Source organism: Perissodus microlepis, chromosome 2 (assembly GCF_051167445.1).
Source record: "Perissodus microlepis isolate ML-2025 ecotype Zambia chromosome 2, ASM5116744v1, whole genome shotgun sequence".
NCBI classification, from domain to species: Eukaryota; Metazoa; Chordata; class Actinopteri; order Cichliformes; family Cichlidae; genus Perissodus; species Perissodus microlepis.
In genome coordinates, this window is record NC_140462.1 from 3,099,263 (window position 1) to 3,122,341 (window position 23,079).

A 23,079-nucleotide genomic window follows, 5' to 3' on the forward strand; every position below is an offset into this window, starting at 1 on the left:
TCAAGCTAAATACAGAAAAAAAACAATTTATTCTAGAAAGGACTGCACTGGCAACAATACTTACAAAAATACACAACAAATAAGCCTTGGCCTCTGGACATGGGCATGGAGGGAGGAGTTCACCATCTCCATCACTCCCCGCTGGGATGCAGGTGTTTGTTGTTTCCGGGGACTGTGGCTGGATGTTCTGGTGTCGTCACTGACCCACTCACTCGGTGGTCTTGGAACTCCTTCTGTCGCTTGGACCTCTTCCGTGGCGCCAAGAACTGCCCAGGCAAAGGTACCAAGCGGTTCTTGGGCACCTGGAGCCTTGATCTCGACTCACACTAGGGTGGGCAGCTCCAGTGGGGTCGGCTGCCCGTCGCCACTGGTCCTTTGGGACTCCCACCCCTTGGCCGTGCAGACCCCATCTAGGGCCTTCCTCATTCTCCTGCTGGAATGAGCGTGCAGATATTGCAGAGATGTGTGGACTTAGGTCTTCAGAACTCTTGAGGGCTGCGGATGGCGCGGTTCTCTGGCCGGCTCCCCACCCTCAAGTAAATTTCTTAACAAAGACACCACACTCGACACTCTCTCTCTTTCTCTCTCACACACCCCCCACAAGAAGATTGTTAAGTTATGTACCTGTGCATCTTCAAATTTTTGTGTTCCAGGTGTTGTATGTTCGTTTTTTCTTACAGGTGCAGCAGTTGGCGATACATTTGTATACAGGGTGGGCCATTTATATGGATACACCGTAATAACATGGGAATGGTTGGTGATATTAAAGTCCTGTTTGTGGCACATTAGTATATGTGAGGGGGCAAACTCCTCAAGAGGGGTGGTGACCATGGTGGCCATTTAGAAGTCGGCCATCTTGGATACAACTTTTGTTTTTTCAATAGGAAGAGGGCCATGTGACACATCAAACTTATTGGTAATGTCACAATGAAATGTATTTCAAGCTGTTAAACTGAACTAAAACACGAGGAACAAATTTAAATGTCAGTGTCAGTAAACTTTCTTATCAGCCTGACTCAAATATGGTTATTCTCCTCTCTCGCAGCAAAATCCTGATACGAACGGTAATCTGAGGAAGCGCATGAATTATATCTCCCACCAAGAGTCGAGCAGTCAACAGAGAGCCCAGTCCACCACCAACATTGCAGGAGTAGGGCGAGGAAGGCCGCTGCGACCTTTAGCCGGTGGAGCCAATGGCAGCTCTTCCACCCTCTCCCGCTCCAGCCCAAAGTCTGAGAGCCTGCTCAGCGTTGCGTCTTCCTCAGCGCAGCTGGTGAAGAGTACGCCTCAGGGTGCAGCTTCTACGCCAGACGTAATGGCGGGGACGCCGTGCAAGCAGAACGCCAGCGCTTCCTCTCTGCAGCATCTGCTGGGCCCGAAGCTGGAGCGCATCCAGATGATGGGGAACAAACTGGAGCCGAAGCAGACGCCGTGCTCCCAGCCCACCACTGCTGGTATGGGCGGAACCAGTAAAATTGACAAGTATGCACGGATCCTCTTCCCCGTGTCGTTTGGCGCATTTAACATGGTCTACTGGGTGGTTTACTTATCAAAGGACACGATGGTGGCTAAAGGTGGCTAGACGTGTCTTTTAACACATGGGAAGTAAATAAGGATTACTGGAGTTTGTGAACATTAAGTAGAACGTGTTGTTTTTGCCAAGCAGATGAACAAAATGTGCCCATAAAGCACTTAAGAATACATTTATTTTTTTCTTCCTGAGTCCTGAAACTGCAAGCATGGGAACAAGCGAGCAAAATTAGAAAAACCTGACTCAACATAAGAAGGAACACCTGCACACTGGAGTATGCTACTGTCCTCTTTCTATTACATCGTGCTTCATTTGACTGAAAAGGTCCTCATCAGCTTCAACTGATCTCTTCTGGCCTGCAGTCAAGATAAAGCATGGATTTTATTCATTTTCCTATTTTTGTACCCTGCACCTGGCAAGATGCGTGGACGTGTGTGCCATTGTTCTGAACTCAACTGCACCAACACTGTAAATATATAAATTTATTAGGATAAACAGATTTATATTTAATGAATACAGTTTACTTCCTTTTGAATAATTAAGATGTGTCGCTTTTGGTGCCAGCAGGTTAGAGGTTGCAAAATTAAAACGAGGGATTTCAGAATGGAAAATTCTTGAATGTTGGCCAAAAGGGTTTGAAAGTAAAATGGATTTGGCCAGAATGAAAGTCCTCAAACCAGGCTGAGTGGAGCTTTGGCCAGGACCTGATCAACCATGAAAAGCTTCTCTTGTATAGTACCTACTGCAAAGCATCTTTCACATACAAGAAGGATTAACTAATCTGAAATAGCGAATATGAAATTTGTGGATAAGTCGGGCAGAAAATAGTAAAGACAAGTTATGAATTCATGTAACAGTAGGCTTTAAGCTTCTTTCCAGCCGTAACAGATTGCGAATAGCAGACAAAGATTGTGTAAGTGATTAAAAAAGAGCCATAGCATGAACAAACACAGGGAGCAGAACACAAAGCCATTTGCTCGTAGACCACTGTGGCAATAAAATAATGAGCTGGTTGTTTGTTTCGAGACATTTCGGCGTGCTCAACAAAAGAATGTGACTCAACAGCAGCTCCAGGGGAGAAACACAACATCTAACTGCTGTCATCCACATTCTTAAATGTGTTTCCGTGCACTTTGATTTTGGGCATAAAACATTATTTAATTACTCTTCATGGGAAAGATCTCTCATGTGTGTCTATGGAGCACACTCACTTGCTATCAAAACTACAGCAGATACACAACACGTTGAGCACGTTTTGAAGGTTGAAATAACTTTTTCTCTCCTGTTTGGTAACCCCAGTGTCAGCTGACGCACGGCTGTTGGTCACTAAGTTGACAGCTATTAGTAGGTTATGGAATTTATTAGTGTTTGCACTGATAATTGCTGAAACATTGATGTTGCCCTGGTTGAAAGATATTAGTGATTTAAACCACATTAAGTTATGGAAGTGGTTGATATTTATCTGTTGTTTCAGATCAGTTAATGTTTAAAGATAATGATGAGTCATTTTTCATAGGGGGTAATCAGTTTGCACCTAATTTACTGCAGCTGCAGTTTATTACCAACCAGAAAACAATTGTACTGAAAATCAGAGTGCATATCTTTGGAAGTGTAAAGGCCTTTTCACATAGGTGCGCTTGTGCTGAGGTGTGTGCGAGCCATAGAGAAGAATGGGTTTTAGAGCAGTTTTCACATTGTATGGGAAGGGTCTTAATAAATTCTCCTGCCGTTCTGAATTAATGGGAAAATGTGTAAAGAATCTTACTTAAGATTATTTTCATGAGAAATATTGGCCTCTATTCGGTTTTTATTTCAGTTCAGGTCTTAAATGCTTCGAGATGCTGGCATCTTCGTGTAGAGCCCCCATGTACTCAGGCTGAAATCCACTTTAGTCGCTTCATCTCATATCCTGAAACCAGATGTTTTGAAGTGATCCTGTAAAAACACTGCAGTATCAAAAAGTCAAAGATGCTTCAAGTCAGCAGAGGCTGTTGGGATTCATTCATTAATTCAGAATTAGATGTGCTGACAAATAAACACTTTGAAAACAGTGGTCATAATAGCGAGGACTAAAGCCCTTTACACACCGGACATGTAAAATTCAAGCTAATATTTCGTGCCTTAAAAATATTTTTCGGGCTCATCTATTTTTAATGCAGCCATTCGCACCGACCGATTTTACATGACAAATTTGGGGCTTTTTTTTTAAACCGAGCTAAATTTTTCAGATCCAAATAAACAACAAGTGTGCTCATAGTTTAAAACATGCAACGGCTTGATGATGTCATCTTCAAGTTTTTTTAAAAATTCATTTTCTGCAGAAATGCTTTTGGTGTGTATCTGTGTAACACGACAAGTTTGGATCAGAAAAATTCTGTTTTCTGATCCAAACTTGCTTCTTTGCAACGCTCGAGGCGTAATGGCCTTAACTCAGAACTTGAGCTCATCTTAATCTACACGCTGGCTACTTCAACACTTGCTAAAGTATTGTTTTTTAAAATAGAGATTTTCTGCTTTCATTTAAAAAAATCTGTGCATACAAGCATTGATTTGAAAATATTGTCCATCTACATGAAAATGCTGAAAACAATAACAAATACTGGCCAATCAGAATCTTTAATGGAACAACTTTATTAGGTGAACAAAGATGGGCATAACAGAAATGTCTTAACTGAATGTGGAATATAGAAATCTCCGTCTTTCTAAAAACACAGGAGCGTGAGTCCTTTGCATGTGTTAGCATCTAAATGTGCATAAAAAGATAAAGCAATAATATTTTGTCACACAGTCTGATGTAAGAGGTAATAAAAGGCAAACACCAAGTTTCAGAAAACTCTGTTTTCAGTGACATAAAATGTGGACAAAAGGCCAAAATGGACAGAAAAGGCTAGTTATCAAAACAACTGTGTTGGGTTCATTTTGAGAGAGAGAAGACAAATATGCTCAAAGTGCATTTTCTTAAATTTATTTAGCAATTGAAGGTTCAAGTTTTTAAAAAATGGCTGCAGTGTCTCTCAGCTCGCTCAGGAGACCCAAACGAACAAAGAGCCCCACACCCAGACAGTGAATGCTTTTTATTATGTGTGATAAACAGGACACTAAGGTGAAAGGTCAAAAGTTCTCCTTGTTTGACTGAGATCCAGTACTTACATTTCTTCTTCTGCAGCTTTCTGTGCACTTCAGCCTTCTGCTAGCAACACTGCCGTTACCATGACAACCACCTCTTATCCTCCGGTCAGACCTGCATAAAGACGGAGCTAGGGTGCGTTCCATAAGAGCAGATTTATGACCTTGTTGCCTTGTAGGTATCACAACCTCCATCCACATTCTTGTGAAGGGGGTCTTACTATGTTACACTGCGGGCCGTCAAAGACAAAACACAAATATGTGACGCTACTTATGAGATATTAGCCGTACATATAAACATAAATCCCAACAGTATGTGTAGAAAGGCCTCAAAAGGTAACCAAACGCCGCTACTTCCTCGCACCTACTCTTTAAATTACTCCACTAAACAGAAGCTAGGAGGTCCGTTAGCCAGGCTAGCTGCTTCCAGCTCTTTCTGGTTATTGTGCTAGGCTAATCAACTGCTGGCAGCATCTTCATATTTACACTTTATGTGTCTATTATCACTTTCAACTCTTTGGTAAGTGATGGAAAAACTTTATTTCCACAAGTCAGAAATGTTTAAACTCAGCTATTAGCTTCTACACATGATATATATGTGCTAATTTTTTCTTTTTAGACATTTTGAACCCTCAATATTAGTATTAGTGCAGACACATTTTTGTACTGGTTTTGTACAAGTAATAATCATATTTGGAGGAATTGAGGTCTAAGTTGTCAGCTACCATTAATCCAAGCACGATGCTGATAAAGAGAAGCTTGGTCATTTGGAAAGAGGTCAGAGTAGAGCTCGTAATCTAAAGGAGCCAGCTGAGGTGCTTCAACATCTGACCAGGATGCCTCCTGTGCAGCTCCTAGGTGTGGTTTTGTCACAGCAGCGTAAGACCATGGAGCAGATTCACAATAGGCTTAAGAGATTACATCTCTCGGCTGGATTTGGAAAGTCTTGGTGACCCTCAGAAGAGAAGAGGGATAGAGGTGGACTATCAATCCAAATATCAATAGTATTGATACTATTGCTGGTATTGAACTGATACTAGTTCAATAGGATCGATAATTTGTTTCTATCCTCTAAGTTCAGTCCACTGATTTGTGTTAAATAAATATTTTTTTTTAATTACTTGTAATTGGATCAGAACCAAAACTTGCAGTGTTGCACAGCACGACTGGGGGAGTGGGCAGGGAGCCGCAGATCCAGATATGTGGCAGAAAGTATGGATAGTCCCAAGAAACAGATAATATAAATGATAATAAAAAAAATTACAAAATAAACCTGAAACTTACTGGATGGTCTGGACCACACAGCAAGTTATATTACGTGTCATAAAATTCCATCAAAAAGTGTCGATGTGCAGTTTAGTGACTTGGATTATCAAAGATAACAGACACTAACTGGCTGCAGGCTTACACCTGCATAGTCTATAAAAACGCTGTTCTCTTAACTTTATATCTTCTCAGTGTTCAAATGGATCTCCGAGAAAATTCACTATACACCACTGCACAGCTGTTTTAACCAAAATCAAACATTCATGTTTGGCATAGAAGTGTCTGATTTCAGTCACTAACAGTCTGACACTTTTTCCCCACATAGTGAATTTTCATTCTAATGTATGAATGCAACTTTCAAACATGTTAAAAGAACAGAGGAAATCCAGTGTGCTTCCAGTGTGATCAGGACCTTGGTGCAGTTTCAGCCTCTGCTGACCTTTAGAGGTGATGAATCTGCCGGTAATTGAATCCTTGAATAGACAAAGGACGCCATTATCTTGATAACACACAGCACCGCAGCAGAAGATTGCCCTCCCTGCTGTCGGCTGTTGCTGTTCCCTAACTGGCTGATAGAGGTGAAGCAGGGGATGTTTTGTCATTGAGCGCCTCGTCTGGACAAAACTGACATTCGGCGATGACGTTGCTAAAAAGTGCACAGAAGAAGTCTAGAAAATATCAGAAAATTACAGTTATCGTCCATAATTAAGCGCTTTAGCAGATCCTTTTTGCAAATAAATAATGTGTAGTTTAGCGTCATAATAGGAAGGAACAGAGGTGACTCATCTTGAAGAGTCTATAATTATAATGTACAAGATCTCATTTTATATTTCCATAAAAGAAGCAGAAAAATCTCACGTGATAGATATATGTATGGTTCTTTTTGGCCTCTTTTTCTTCTTGTTGGAGAAACTGGAGGTTAAACAGTTGGCGGATGAGCTCAGCGTCACTCCTGCAGATAAAGATGTCATATGTACAGGGTGTGTGTGTGTGGGGGGGTCTTGATGTAGTAGGTGCCTAGTTTCTTGCTCTAACAGCCATATCATCCATGTAGTCATGGTTGTTGGCCCTCGGTTAGTCTAACAGGAGTTATGATGCTGCCACTGCAACGAGAATCACGCGGGCTGATGGACAGATCAAGATGCCCGGCGCCACTCACCTCTTCTAAATGCAGTCAACTGTGAAATTGATTTTGCCGTCATTACCTCCCCGTTGGTCTCTGCTCTCATGCTCTCCCCATTCCTCTCTGTTTGCCACAACAGGCTACAAAATGCATCTCCTCATAAAAAAACAACAATAAGAATCCCCACAGACCATCCATGTACCAACGAGGAGCCAGTCAGCAACAGATTGATGGCCAGTGTAAATATGCTGTATCTCTGCGCTTCTAAATGTGTGCATGATTGATGGAGCAGCTGACGTCAGGTTGTGGATTTTCTGTTGTTGTTGGTTTATCTTTTTTCCCATAAACGAGCAGTGCTAGACAACAGTCGAACAAGCTCGCTTTGCCCCTTTCAGAGTTTACTCGTAGTGTTTGTGGAAAGTGTGAGCACTCCCAAAAGATCATCATCAGGCTTCCTGAAAAACCACACAGTGCAGTTTAACTGGGCAAAATGGTATATTTATGGTCGCTTCAGAGCACTTTTGAGGTAAAACATGGCGTCACGCTCCCTCTAGTGGCTCAACTGAACCCACTTTTATTTCCTACACAAACGCACAGAGGATGAGGCAGCTCTGTGCATACTGAGTTAGTAAGTTACAGTAATGAGCAGAGTCATGTGACGCTTTAACTCCTCGCAGAAATCAAATGAAAGATTGGCTCTGTCCCCATACGTTTCCATTTTTTTTGACTGTTGCAGATCATTTTCAAAATAAAAGTACTACTTGCTTCCTTTACTGATATTCTACAGAATAAAACTATAAATGTATTTAACAAAAAAAAAATGCAATAGTTCAAAGGTCACATGTGTGGTATGTAATAACATAGACTGTATGATGTTATTAGGTTGACATTGATGCACTGTTGTTGTAGCTGGTTTCACTTATTTTCTTGCGCTTTTAAAGATTTCTCTTATCTGTAACTTTTTGACTGACCTCTCAGGTATTGATTTAAATTAAACGGAGCCACGTGATAGGAATTAAGATTTGCCAATAATATAACCTTGAAACGTGAAAGGGCTCAGAATGAAAGGGTTTGAGTCATTAGTAACTGTGCTGTACTGTAACACCCCCTAATAAATAACTGTAGTGAAGTGAATCACAATATTCATTTGATAAAAGGTAGCAGAAAGTGGAAACTTGTAAGAACCTTTAATTCCTCCTCAGATATTCCAATCATATGGAACTGAACATGACTGCAGCTCACCTTTAAGGCTGTTTATTGTGAGTCCTCTTTAATGCAGTAACCTGGGAATTAAAGCGCACGTCAAAAAGCGTCCTTTTTTCATGTTGAATCTCTGTCTTATTTGCATCAACATGAAATATTATTGTATAAAAGTTTTACAGTCTTTTGGGTTCATTTGAACAAGTTCATGAAGGACCGTGCACTCACACATTAAAGTAAGAGACCTGCACATGTAATAGGTTGTGTCTAATTCCTGACATGATCCACTAGAGGGAGCAGCGTGCCATGATTTTCTTCACTTCAGAACACAGATGGTACTTTTAGATGGGCCGAGGTGCAGCTTGGACAAAGAGGGTGATTTGGTTTTGCTTTAGTGTCTAATTTCTGTGATTCTAATGGGAGAGATGTACTGATAGCATTTCACTGTGCTCAGCAGAAGCCACACTCTGAGAGTGGTTTGATTCCACCAGCCTAATCAGTTATTTCATTTCATGAGCCACTCTCTAGAGATTTGCATAATAACAATGAAGGTCTGCCCTCCGTGTTATTATTCTTATCACTCATCTGTCGTCGTAGATGAGAATCCTTCAAATCCTGCAGTCAAGGGGAGGCAGTGATTCAGGGTGGGCATCTCGGGTTGTTTGATGTAAATAGAAAACCTTTGCAACCGGAAAACAACTGACTGACTTGTTAAGTCCTGAATTTGGGTATATATCTCAGGTTATTGGGTCGACCCTAAAATAATGCCACAAGTATGTCACGACATCAGTATCTCCATTGGTTGGATAGATTTCAACTACAGATTGTGCACTGATAGAAATGTGCGTTGTTTTGTTGGGTGCCGTATTCATCACATGTGAAATCAGTGATTTGTATTCATCATAATCTTTTCTCATATTCCTTTGAGCACGCTGCTCATGCAGCCTGTGTTTCATTCGTAATAAGGTCTCACTTAACCCAGTTTCTGGACTACCACAGGCCAAGATAATTAACATGTAGGCCCTTGGTAGTTAATAGGATAATACATTCTCATTTGTATTATACTTTCTAGCACCCGTGCGAGTCATTTGGGCGGTTATTAATCTTCCCGGTGGAGAAGGACAGCATGATTCCAACTGTTTGGTGTGTCACAACACAGAAAATGAAAAAGCCTAAAAAATCCACCTCTAATCTGCTGGTGCTGTATGCACCCACAGGTCTCAGTGATGTGGAACAATGATTTCTAAATATTATTCATGGTAATACTCAATAACAGAAGTACCAATTACAGCAATATTTAGACCGTTATATAAGCCACAAACAAAAGCAATAATGCATAGAACAAGGCATATATTCTATACACTACCTTAACACGGCTTCCTGCTGCACCAAAGGACTCGTAATTTTCTACAACGCCCTCCCATTGTGTAAGAATTTAGCACTTTAATCAGTCAAGCTCATAATTAAGACTAACGGACCCGTATTGTGTTTATATTTGATCAAAATTCCAGTCGCACTGGATGAGATGAGTGAAACAGGCTTGTGAAACTGTGTGTATTGTGTAATAGTGAAGCCACCGTGAGTTTATCTAAATGGTAACAACGTACTGCGGTACTGTACATTACTGTACTCCAACTTGAAGTGTTTGTCATCCTGTCAGGTTGTTACAGTCAATATGCCGATAAAATATTTTTTGAACTAACGTTTCATTTACCAGTCCTTATGCAATGCACTGTTTTGGACAAACACGATTAAACATGTTAGAGAAATACTCACTGCATGTGGCAGCTTTATTTGAGGAACTGGCGATGAAAGCGTGTTGCGTGTGTGATGCAAAAAGGAGACAAAGACCATAAAAAGTGTAAAAGTCTTTGTACAGGTAGACTATTACAGGGTGCATCACATACTAATAACCTGACTGTTTGTCTTTTACCTCTGTCTGGTCTCCTCCAGCTCCCGAGGGAAACATCTGGCTCTCAGGTCTATGTGATTCACGGGGAATTACGGACAGTGAATGAATTAAAAGGAGAGAATAATTCAGTCAGGAAAAACTCTGTTATGTTTGTCAGGACTTGAAATAGAACCTAACTGATATTTAAGACTGATACTAATATTTGTTGATTTAAACATTAGTTGATCATTTTTTCTTTCCAACACACAAAACATAAACAGGTTTCCATAACCCGCCCGACTCTCCTTGGAGCAGATAGTTGTTTTTTGTGGTGTTCCTAACTGACATGCTGACAAACAGGAAGTTGCCGTGCCCTCTGCTGGACACACTACTTAGCATCAACAATTGAAACATGGTTAGAGTGTATTTCTTCTTGTTATTCTTTGTTATTTTCATTTATTGGCTGTTATATATCAGAAAATACATAATACAGGCCAATAACATCGGCCCACAGCAGGTACAAATTAAAATTTGCCTCCCAGGCACCTGAAATCTGACAGGTTGCTTTTCCTCTCCTCGCCATGCTATGTATGTGGTCAATGGTAGCTTCTCTAACCACATAAAATGTGATTAGGTTGAATGGCGATGTCCATCTTGGCAACTGTATCCAAGACTGCAGGGCAACATGAAGGCTTCCACAAACTGCTTTTATGTATTTTTAATGGATTAATTTTAAGTTTATGAGAATGCATCACTTTGTTGGACTGTTGTTGGAAGGTGTAATGTACACACTAACCAGTGTATAAGTACCATGTTCTTTTTCTCTGTTAAATAACAAAACACTGCCTGACTGACCATTCAGAGTGTTTTCTGAGCTAGACTACATTATAGATAAGCTAGCTGCATTTAGCTAAAAACATGCATGCTAGATAGAGGGGTAAAGTGATAAGCTTTCATGTAATTGTAGGTTTTAACTAAGGCTGGAAATGCATCCTTTTGATTAGCATTAGCATGAAAAAAGCCACAAATTCTATGGCCTTTCTCTGCTTTGCTAAGTAGCTGTTAACTTCATTTACAGACAACTTCAGTTTCTTAAATGAGTCTGTTAATGGTGAAATACTATGAGGTTTAATTTATTGAGCTCCGGCAGCATTGTCAACAAGTATTTTTTTCCTTTTTGAAAAAAGTAACAGCTCATAGAAATGTGAGTGTGGGCTACCTGATATTTCTCACAGGCTTGTATTTGATAAAAGTCCAACATCAAAGATGCCTAAACCTACATGAGTTGCCACATATCCAGTAATCCACACATCTGTTGCCTTTGTGTCAGGTGGAAGCAACACACAAAATCCCTTATGCATTAAGATAAAGAACAAAACTGAAAATAGATTTGAAAAATGTCACCATAAGATGCAGAGATAAAAAGACAAATCCTTCCATGTGTCCATGCTGGGACAGCAGCAGCTGGTGAGTTGCTTTGCCAGTTTCATGTCACAGCCCTTGATATGCAAAGCCGATGACTACTGTTGACAAGACGCTAAGAGAAACTGCATAATGAGAACACTTACTAACTTTATTATCATTCTCCTGTCAGATAAATAATATTAATTGTTAGATGTGAGGCATAAAAGAAACTGTAAATGTACTCTGAATGCGGAAACCCCCCAAAACAAAACAAAAAAACATAAAACCTATCTATATTTTTTAATTACAGATAGTTGAACATGATCTAACAGTCCAGCAACGAGCTGGCGCAGGATTTGAGAGATGCATCTGGGCCTCAGTTGATCCATTTCCTGTTTTCTGAAGCCCCATCAGAAATGGTCTGAGGTATGCCAAATTACACAAGAGCTGGAGTCAAAACAGCTCTTATTGGGTGTTGAATCCAAATTTGAAATTTTTGGCTCAAATTTCCAACAATATGTACAGAGGAGGCCAGGAGAGCGGTACAACAGTGAGTGTCTGCAGCCACCTGTAAGACATAGTTGAACTCAAACAGGACTACAGGCTCCGATTACTCTGAAACCAGAACATGAAACAAGACTAAGAAATCCAGCAGCCTAACAAATCACGTGAAAATGAGCAGGAATACAAAAATTAAACTCCAGCAGAGACCCAAACTCAGAAACTCTTACCAGAAACTAAATAGTACAAAATCCCAGCATCATGACTAAATGGGCTTCAAACGAATGATGTTGCTCGGTGTATATTGGATATGTAAATCTGAAACAAAGTCAACTTTTTAAGATGAAAATGTTTCAGTGTTCTGTCTCCAGCTTGATCTCTGTTGCCTTAAGTAGCAAAAAAACCTCTTGTTGACATGAAACAGCCTTTTTACAGCACAGCTAAGCAAGTCCTAAAGAAGCATTTTCATTTGTTTTAACAAATGGCCACAAAGGAAGTCTGGGGAGAAACTTTGGTTTAGATTTTTCTCTTTAATTACTGATTTTGCAATTATGATGGGATGTAGATGGAATATTGGAGGTTTAACGGGTTCACCTGGATAATGTCTGGACTGTAGCAGCAAGCTGAGAGCCAATGCAGTGCACCTCAGTACAGATGGAGTGGTACGGCAACAGAAACAGACATATACATGGGTCTCATGAAGGCATCTTTCTCTGTTTGTGGGGACTCCTGATGGGGCTGCCACCATTTCCTCCTAGATCCTTGGCTGCCACAATTAACCACACTCTTTTTATCCAGACCTGTTCTTCCACCCACTCGCTGTCAGATGCTCCAGCAGTAGCGGTGTTCAGGCTCTCATCTTCTTTCCTTTCTTGTGCCTTCCTGCACTCTGACCCAGATCTCTTGGTGCATGGGGTATTTTATGTGTACAAGCCATCTGTTTTTAAGCTCATAGGATTCTAGTCTGTCTGCCTGGTTTTACTCAAGTGTCTTGAGTATAGCTTGGGTTGGGTTTATAAAGGTCCACCTCTGGGTGGGCTTGCTGACCTGCTGCTCATCAACAACCAGTCTCTGCCAGACTGCCTGCCTCTCCAGATTGTTAACCAGAGTCCTCTGTGGCTGTCCTGTTTTGCATATTCTTTCTGCTAAACTTATTGTTTCCCGGCTTTACAGTGCTTCAAATGCCTTCTCAGTGCAACTTACCTGTTTCTGCTGAGCTGGTCTTATCCTCCCTGGCAATCCTCCCACAGTTTTGGACGCTTATCACTGACCTGCCCAAAAAAATCATGGATAAACTACACGGCACAGAAAACAACACGTACTGTCCACATACCAGCACTCGTATCTCTTCAGGTAGTCACACCAAATATACTCCTTCATTTCTTTTAGCTTCATACTATTTTAATACCTCAATATAAATCTATCCACCTACAGGTCCCACATGTAAAAACGTTCCTTTTTGCGTCTCTTTCTCCACTGTACCGTGACGCTGGGATGTTCTTCGGCGTGTGACAGTAGAAAGCAGGTGCGAGAGCCCACGCTTTATCTCTTTGCTGTTTGTACACCAGCTCAGTGGTTAAATTTAGCCGTGGTTAAAAAAAGACAATTACAGCAACTCTGGAGCTGAAGATGCAATATGACCAGCAAAACACAGAGGACCGTTGAATTGCACTCAGTTTAGTTTCCCTGGTAACCTCAGGGAAACTAGCAGCAGTGTGAGCAGAAAACTTGTGCCACATAAATAACACTGTTAAGGTCATGAAGCTGGCCTTTTAATTTTTATAAGTTAAGCATGGCTGTGATTCAGCTGCTGAATTATATAATAGAGAAGGGAAAAAATCAGACCCACTGATACAGCATGAACTCAAGCTGAACTTTTATTTGTCTCCATCTCTGGTTGTCTGGAGTGTGTTGCTGAGTTGTTTCTGCACCGCACATGTCAGTCAAACACCAAAGTGTGTTGAGGCCATCACATCCCTGCTCCTGCTCCTCTGTCCATTCATTCTGACTTTCCTTTCAGTCTTGTGGAGTCTGCAAGTGCAATTATTACTATTTTTGATTAATCATAACCATTCCTAAACCTGGTGATTTGTTCTCCTTTAGACGTCTTTTAATATGCCATTCCAACAGTAAAGATACTGACTTGTCACCCGCACTTGTAACGAATAAAATCGCCAATGCCTGCATCCCATTTCGGTGTATTATTGCAACGACCCTGTTGGCAGCAGAAAGGACTGAAATGCAGCAGATGAAACAACAAAATGTGAGCGTTTATTCTGCCTGATAAAGAAGCAAAAAATATGCTAACCCCTAAAAGCAAACAAAAAGGTAACAATGTGACAAAGAGAAAGACTGTGGACATGGAGGGCAGAAAGTAGAACAAGACAAAGGTGGAGACAATAAAGGCCGAGCAGACAATCACAAAGAAAGGAACCCAGACAGGCAAAAAAATAAGAGACAGAATAGGAAGTAAGACAAAGACAGAAAATCAAGGCACAGGAGACATAGAAGGAAAAATAAAGAACCAAATAAACAGGAAGTGGAAACAAGAAAGAACAAATACATACAGGGAAAGTCAAAGAATCACTGGGGACACTAAAGACTTTCACAACACATATTTGTGGAAGTCATGAGTGAACAAAGTAGATTTAAGAGGATCTTAAGAAAGTTGTTGATGGTCACCAAGATGGAAAATGCTGCAAAACTCAATCAAAACTCATCAATCCACAGACGGACAGATTATGCTTTACATCACTGCTAAGCTCCTCAGGAGTGGCCAATCGCCCAAAATAGGCCTAAAGGCTCTGACTGTGGTCGGTGCTGTTGGGTTTAAGACACAAGTGTGTATATAATATATTTTTAGTTTTTACCACCAGTTTAATGATGCATTAGTAAAGAAGCTCAGAGATTCATAGATCATACAAAGTGAAGTGTTAACACAGTTTGAAAAGATGAGACTTTGTGGTAAAAACAAAGAAAAACAAAGAAGAAAACTCCATGAGCTCCATGCTTTAAGTTTTGACTTCTTATCCTCCTGTACCAGAGCTGATGTATCAGGAGCATACTGCAGTGAGTACTTGTGCCTCAGCTTTAGTAGAGTGTTGTGGTGACGTCACTGTCTGCGCACAACACGACCGACGTGGTGAGTATAGCGGCGAGTAAGTGAGTGGTGTGTATCTGAGTTGTAACAGAGGACACCAGAGTTAAAGGCTTGTCTCAGAGTGGCTGTTATCACTGTTCCTGAGCCCCAATCAGGATGATGCTGAGAAACAATGGTTACAAAGATGAAGCCAGTGCAGCTCAAAGATCAGGTCAGAAATAGTTTTAGTTGATGAGGCCAAAGTAAAGTGTTTTGGTGTAGATGTCCAGTGTTCTGTTTGGCTAAAAACAAAAACCCTGCTTCAGGTATAACAACCTTATCCCATCTGTGAAACATGGTGGTGGTAGAATCATGGTTTGGGTCTGAGCTGCTGATTCTCTACAATGACAACTTGCTATCATTAATGGAACCGTTATTTCTAATTGATATGAGGGATTTTGATATGAATACATCTGGACATTTGTCCTTGATCTGAATCAACACAAGCTCCTCTACCAAGGAATGGTTATAGGAGAATAAAGGTAAAGGTTTGGCCTTAAAGTGGTGGAATGGCCCGAAGAATGCAATTCATGCAAAAACATGAGTACTGAGGAAGTTACCTAGAAATGTTTAACTGCAGTTATTGCTGCGCAGTGACATCACACCAGACTTTCAAAGGAAAGGTTCAGATACTTTTGCCCTTAACAGGTAAAATGATGAAAGTTGGATGATGTTTAAGATCATTCATCACCATTAATTTAAAAGGGTTCAAAACCTCCCAAGCACCTCTGTAATTATAGGATAATACCTGTTATTGGTGTTGCAGTATCGTGTGATTTAAAAAGCTTTAAAAAGGCTTTTATCCACACCCAATACATCTCTTTGCATCTGTTTATTCCAATCACATCTGAAAACCCTCTAAGAGTCAGCTAATAAAAATAAATTTATGCTATTTGTGTAATTGTGGGGAGCACAAGGAAATCAGAGGAGGTCTGGAATAATTTCAGGCAGCTTGGCAGCTCCATGAACCCAAAACCGAAAAAGGCCTGTGAACCGTTTTTCAGCCAGTGAGCAATTTGAATGAAAGAGCTGTCATCTTGGAATGGGCGATCCGTTTTCTTTTAGTGCATCCATCATTTGCACATGAATGAATAACAAAGCCACAGTTATTAGTTCCACCTATACTTCCCACTCGGTTTGTTGTTTGCGCCTCTCTTAGCATTTTATAAGCAGATACAATAACATTACACTATAAATATTACAGTTTTAGTTGACACGTTGAATCTAGGTCACCAGCAGCAAGCCATGGATTGTAATTTAATTCGACTGAGCCTTAATTTACACACAATGAACGACAATGAACATGAGAGCTGTGTGTCAGCCGGTTTGGTATTTTCATGAGCAGCATGTGTGTGTGACAAAGGATTTCCAAGGGTGACCTATCACTTTAAGAGTGTCAGAGCTCCTCCATGGACTCCTCATCTTTTTTCTCTCACAACATCTTTCTTCTGCCATGCATGGCTTGTTGCCGAGGTAACAGGCCCAAGAATGGTTTAGCATTTCCAGCATTGCCTAGTGAATCGACTCGTGCTGACATGCAACTGACAACGGCACAGTCGACGACAGGCTCAGGTATTTTCTTCCCAAAATGTCACTGGAGTCAACAGCCACCTGCTGTGCTGTGGTTCACTCTCATGTAGGAATCATATGAAAAGCTGTGCGGTCTGATATCACGTTCAGCTGCCGTGTGTGTGATCACAAACGCAAGCAAAACTGAGCTGCGTGCGGTGCTCTGACGGGGTAAAGCGTGAAATTCGATCCAGGTGATGGAGACATGTTTGCAAGCTGCTCCAGTCACTTTCTCAGGTGTGAGTTCCTGAATGTCTCCAGCAGAGTGTGTGTGTGTGTGTGTGTGTGTGTGTGTGTGTGTGTGTGTGTGTGTGTGTGTAGGTTTATATCTATACATGTGACTCATATCTCCTCACATAGCTTTTACAATTTATTCGAATGCATTTTACTTTTGGTTCTGCAGAGAGCAAATATCAAAGACTTAAAATTCTGAGGGGAGATGCATCTATAAGCATCTCATAGCTGCTCTGACCGGGGGGAGGGGGCCCTCTTGTTAAAATGCTAAGCAGCAGAAGCACTTTTTTGTCACCTGCGTGTGTGTGTGTTTTCTTATTGACCAGATCATCATTGAGTTATTTCCCCGCTGACTGAAACCACATGAGTCAATTCCTTTGCTTGTCTCAGACTGCATTTGCATTGCTCCCTTGGCATTTGTGCTGTTTACATGTAATCAGCGTACTGGAAGCAAGTAGCTTCTAACACAAAGGGTTAATAGGCAAGTGTGTGGTGCCAGCGAAAGAACAGATTGGAGTTACTCACCCCTCCATTAATCATGCTAATGATGAAATACTTTGCATATCTAGTCTTTCTCCCATCACAGTATTACCAGCACAAAACTGGCTTTTAACATCATTATGTAACACCCTGACTGAGTATTTCAATGTTCACACGCAAGTGCAACAAGTTAAATAATTGTTTTAATTAAACCTTTGCTGCTACTTTTTAACCTGCGATTATTACCTTCCTCCACGTGGGCTCGATCAATATGCATTGTCACACCGAGTCCAATTGGGACACGCTCAGGACCGGCAGTGGGCTGGGTGATGCAACATCTTGCAATAAACATTGTGCTGTAAGAGTATGTAACCCAGCGGCTAGCAGCGCAAGCAAAACCCAAGTTCAGAGGAAAAAAAAGGAACATACGCACAGGCATGCACGCAGATTTGATTAGAATAAAAGACAAGAATTTGTTTATTTTGTCCTCGATGCCCTCGATGGTCCTCGCTTCCCGTTTCCTTCCCTCTCACTTAAGTTGGACTTGACTAAGGGCCCAGGGGTCACCGTTACTGAGATGACCCACTTCATCGATCACATGACAAGAATTGATTAAAGGGGAGATCAATGGGACATCCTTCTAGTTTGAAGTATAGCAGAGGGAGTTTGCTTGATAATGGTCAGACCCCTGAGGACTCAGTGTGTGTGTGTGTGTGCTGCTTCTTAAATGAGAGTATGTGCTGGGTTATCACTCACCAGCTCTTGTTAATGGCGCTTTTTTTCCAACCTGTCTAAGCATGTGTCGCTAATACCTAGTTCACACAAATTGTTTACGCTGCAAAAACACAAACTCTGAGCTTCTGTGCCTCTTAAAATGCTTCTTATTAGGAATTTACAGACAGTCTGAGTGCAAAGGATTCATAGCTGGATTAACCTTTTAGTTTATCACTTACACAGATAATACAGTAAAGACTTTAATTACCTTCTCAGTTGTGACATTTCCCCTCTTTTCTTTACTTGGTTGCTTCTTCCGTTGGTCACATTAAATTATCATATTTTCAGGTAGTTTTTTGTGTGATTTCTTTTTCTACACAAGCTTCTTGCATTTAGAGGTAGTTATGCAAAAGAAAAAGAGTGTAGTGAGAAAATGCCTGCTGCTTTCGCTGCAGCATGTGTGGTACTGAAAGAACAGCTCCCAAAGGCTGATGGTTGTAAAGGATGTTGCAAAAGTGCGAGATTCAGTGGTGGTTTTTATCTTCATGTGCTTGGTTAGTGAGCGTCTCACTTCAAGTGTGCTTGAGAAAAATTGAATGATTGATGAAAATTCTGGCAATTTTTTTTAGGTCACAAAACACAGTCACACTCACAGACACACTCTTGTGTTGGCTTCATTTTTCCAATCCACAACTTGCCTCTTAAGCCAACATTGGTTGCCCCTCCTAAATAAAAAGTTTGAACAGCAGGTGGGTGGGGCATCTCACAGCCAGAGCTCACTAAGGATAACTGCTCTGAGTGACATAAAAGAGAGCAAGGAGTAGGGAAAAAATCTGAAAGTGGGTGTTTAAAGCAGCCTGAAGTCTGAGATTTTGGCTCTCAAGGATGACACTGGCCAGGCTAAAATGAGCAGCCTCTGTATCAGGATACAATGATTGAGCTCCATAATAGGTAGAGTAAAGATACAGGCAAATATAGCTTTGATACCATATGCTATCACTCTCTATAATACAATACATCTGCCTGGCAGAATGTCATCTGCCTGACAATAAGAATATATGTAATGATTTTTATTTATTTATTTTGGTTGTAAGGTTGTAAGTACCAGATCTGTAAAGGCAGGAGTCTACAAAGCTGCAAACCGTACAAAGGTGCCCACAAGACTATCCAACACATAGTAGCAGCCTGTAAGTTTTGAGCTGGGGAGAGACACAACCACATATGTGGACTAGAAGTCCTCAAGTCCCGATGGGAGACACCATCAAAGGTGGCTGAGAACAACAGTGCAAAGGTCCCGTGGGACTTTAAGTTCCAGACAGACAAGCAGCTGCTGGCCATCCAACCAGACATAGTGGTAGCTGAAAAGGAGCGATTGTGCTAGATTCGACATTACCTGTGGATGGTAACATCAGGAAGACGGAACATGATAAAACAGAGAAGTACCAGAGTACCAGGGGCTGAAAGAACAACTGGAGCACATGTGGAAAGTCCAGATTGGTCCCAGGAGCACACACACACACACACACACACACACACACACACATTACTATAACACGTTCACCAAAAATATGTACCTCAAATAAAATGATCAACTAGATAAAGGATTTTTTTAAAGAAAAAATGCATTTTCAATAAGAAGAATTCCACGAAGCTGCACTCATAATCACCGCCGTGTATTTGACTGTGAGTGAAGACAACATCCTCACATTCCAAGGTCTAGGCTGCAGGAAGGAGGCTCAGTGCATACCAAACCGCCTTTAGGACCCAGCGTGTCTCCTTCGCAGCCTTTGTAGTTTTGTGTAGAGATGAGGGAGACTGAGATGTGCTTCTTGCTTATCACGATTCACATCGAGGCTCTAACAGCTGAGGAGGATGCTGAACAAGGCGATTTGAAGCCCGGATCAGCTCTCACTGCTGCTGGTTTACATTTCACTTCATTTCATTAAATTTGTATTTATTTATTTATTAGAGACTTTTCCTCTCACTGACATTATTTTCTATTTAGCCATTTTATTTTTTGGTATTAAATCCTGGGACACTGAAAGTATTTCGGGCGCATTCCTGCTGCTGGCTGGGACTATGATTTATCGGCGCTTGCAGCTTGGCTCTCATGACAGACTCGCTCTCACTGGGTCTCGTTCAGACGGAAGAGAGCGGTGAATTGTCTTTAACTTTCTTGAGCATCTTCGACGAATTCAGCTGCAGCGGGTACTTTTTGCACTTGAGGTGAGTTCCCTTGCATTCGCCCTCACGCACAAAACAAACGCTTATTTTCATACTGTCATTCAGGCTCGGAGAAGAACGCGTGGGAGAGAAGATGCATCCCTCTAACCCTCTTCCACGTTTCATCTAATCACATTTTTAATGATTATTTCCGCATTTTTTTTAATCGATTGTATTATCAAAATGGCTCAAATCGGTGCTTCATATTTTTGGTAACAGTAATGTTCAGTGAGTGAAGGAGTGAGACGCGTCAGTGAATACTAATTGCTGTCAGTTGCCCCTCCACCCTCCCTGTGTTTATTATTTATTTATTTTTAATTGATTTACGGCGCTCTGAAGGGAATCCCCGGAAATCAGTGTCATAAAATCTGACTGTATGGAACACATACAGGCTGTAAATCCACTGGCATGTCAAGCCTGTTAATGCGAGGCTCCATTCATTGCAGCGGCTGTCCTGTGTGTAGGTGTGGAAGCAGCCATGTGGAGCAGAGAGAGCGCTCCTTTACTCCTCGTCTCCCTGCTGGCTCTCACAGCCCTCTGGAAAACCAGGTGAGTGTTTTGAATGAGAGACCCCTTGAAGTGAAGACATGCCAAGAATCACACACTTTGCCTCAGGGGGCCAGCTCATCTCTGCTTATCTCATGGGTTTTTGGTTGGTTTGTTTTTTTGTTTTGTTTTTTTGGGGGGGGGGGGATAAGTAAAAGGCTCATGATTTCGATTGTATTTGAGTAATCCTCTGTTATTTCTTATGACTGGGCTAAACAATGCACAGTTTGTGTGGTTATTAATTTCCATTTACAAATTCCCATAGACATCAATGTTTTGAAATGCAGAAATAAATAGATGGCTTTAAATCTCTCCTGTATGCTCTGTGCCCTGCTGCTGTGTGAGGACGCCTCACATTAGGCGCTCAGGTGTGAAGGTGTGTTTTTGATATTGGCCCGAGTGACAGATCAGGTCAGTCAGGCACTTACAAAGAGGCAGCCAGCGTCAGGAGCAGGAGGGGCGATTCAAATAAGGCCACGGATTTCCCCTCCAGGCTTCAGGATGCCACTGATACTGAAAACTGGACTTCGTCATCTATCTCATCAGCGCCTTTATGTTTTCAAGACATTTTTCCACGTCCAGACTGCAGATAGTAGGACTAACAGGGTGAACAACAAATTGTTTGGATACATCAGTTGTTACATTTTAGCTAATTATTGTTATTGTGATAACTTGGAAATCTCTCATTGTGAAACACTCTTTAAGATCCTTTCATCTCTTTTTTAAAATTTGGATTTTAACCAACCAAAACCAATGTGACACAAGTAAATGTAAACATCTTTAGCACTCAGTGAGGCCAATATGGATGTTTGAGCGATTTAATCTGTGTCATTTTACTTTCATTTCTAGTTGCAAGTTCCTGATTTTATTTATGTGCTGTGATTTGATTGTCACACCATGGTTGCTCATTGGAAAGATTAAAACTGACTCATTTTTAATATTATTAGTAACATCTGGACATTTCTTACTACAAGAAAAGAAAATCTGCGGAGCACATTAATCTGAGGCCGTTGTTGATGTTTATTTTCAGCACTGTCATTGTCAGTTTGATGTGCTGACAAAGGAAAAAATGTGCTAAAGTTGCGTAGACCTAATCTGCAAAAAATGACATAAGCAAGCATATATATTAAACTTTTAAATGTTTTAGATCTGTCAGAAATCTATCAAAACCAGGTGTCGCTAGCAACAGCTGCAGCATTATAGTGCTATAGTAGTGATACAGCATTACATCACTGGCTGTAATCTCAGGTCAAATATAAGGAGAAAACTAGCCTAGGTAGTGTTTTCCCTGGAGATTTTAAACAACAGCATAACATGACATTTTAGTTTAAGAATAACTAAAGAAATGTAACCTTGGAAGTTGTCAGGAGGTGCACAATGTTGTCTCATAATAAAACCGAAAAACTCCTGTCCTCTGGAGTGCAACAAGTGAGCGCTCCAGTGAAGCTCGATGGAGTCAATTTTTTTACTTTTGCACATCGCCAGCTGCTCGAATCCCCTCCTTCCTAGCCTGATTCTACTTATTGGTGTGTTTTTGCCTCAAGTGGTGAAACATGTTTGTTGAAGCTTGTTGAAGAAGATCTTTTTATGTGTTAAATTCATCTTCATTCATATGAGGCTGACACTTTGCTCTTCCTCTCAGACATGCCCCTGCTTGTCTCGTTGTTTTGCACTCTAGGGAGAGTATAAGGATGGCATTGCTTTAGTAATGATAGCATTACTATAGAGAAAAACTGCTCACAGCAGGCTTAACTGTAACATGGTGTTATAACTAAGCCCACATAGTGTACAATACTAATGACATTAAAGGTGCTTTTCAGTATTCAGATTTAGAATATATTGGTTTCTCGAAAGAGAGCAACAAATAAAGCCATACACAATAATCCATAAACATATATAAGTAGAGCTTTGTTGCATTCATTGCATTATACTGGACTCTTGCAGCAAATTAATCTACCTGCATTTGTGGTATTATTTAGCAAAATTTATTAGGATTGTTCTGATTTGCCATTGGACTGCTTTTTTTTGCACGCAGACTTGGCAACCTTGTATATCATCTCTCTTAAAGCAGGTTTATGTTGATGAAAGCCTTAAAGACAAACATCTCCCACTATATTCAATGCTAAGCATGT

General features: G+C 41.0%; 2 protein-coding genes across 3 annotated transcripts in view; both read left to right on the forward strand.

Annotated features, from left to right (window-relative positions):
• Positions 1-10,992, forward strand: part of gabra4 (gamma-aminobutyric acid type A receptor subunit alpha4) — a 34,047-nt gene extending 23,055 nt beyond the window's left edge. The window contains exon 10 of the mRNA XM_084940366.1: positions 1,046-10,992. Coding sequence (XP_084796492.1) covers positions 1,046-1,582 — 537 coding nt within the window. The 3' untranslated portion in view covers positions 1,583-10,992. The remainder of the gene's footprint in view (positions 1-1,045) is intronic.
• Positions 10,993-19,962: 8,970 nt separating this feature from the next.
• The window catches only part of gabra2b (gamma-aminobutyric acid type A receptor subunit alpha2b), a 37,051-nt gene continuing 33,934 nt past the window's right edge, over positions 19,963-23,079 (forward strand). The window contains exons 1-2 of one of the 2 annotated variants that reach the window (XM_084940388.1): positions 19,963-20,404; positions 20,866-20,950. In XM_084940388.1, the coding sequence (XP_084796514.1) occupies positions 20,880-20,950 (71 nt within the window). In that variant the 5' untranslated portion in view covers positions 19,963-20,404; positions 20,866-20,879. Of the gene's footprint in view, positions 20,405-20,847; positions 20,951-23,079 lie in introns of both variants that reach the window. The other variant, XM_084940385.1, reaches the window with a different exon arrangement.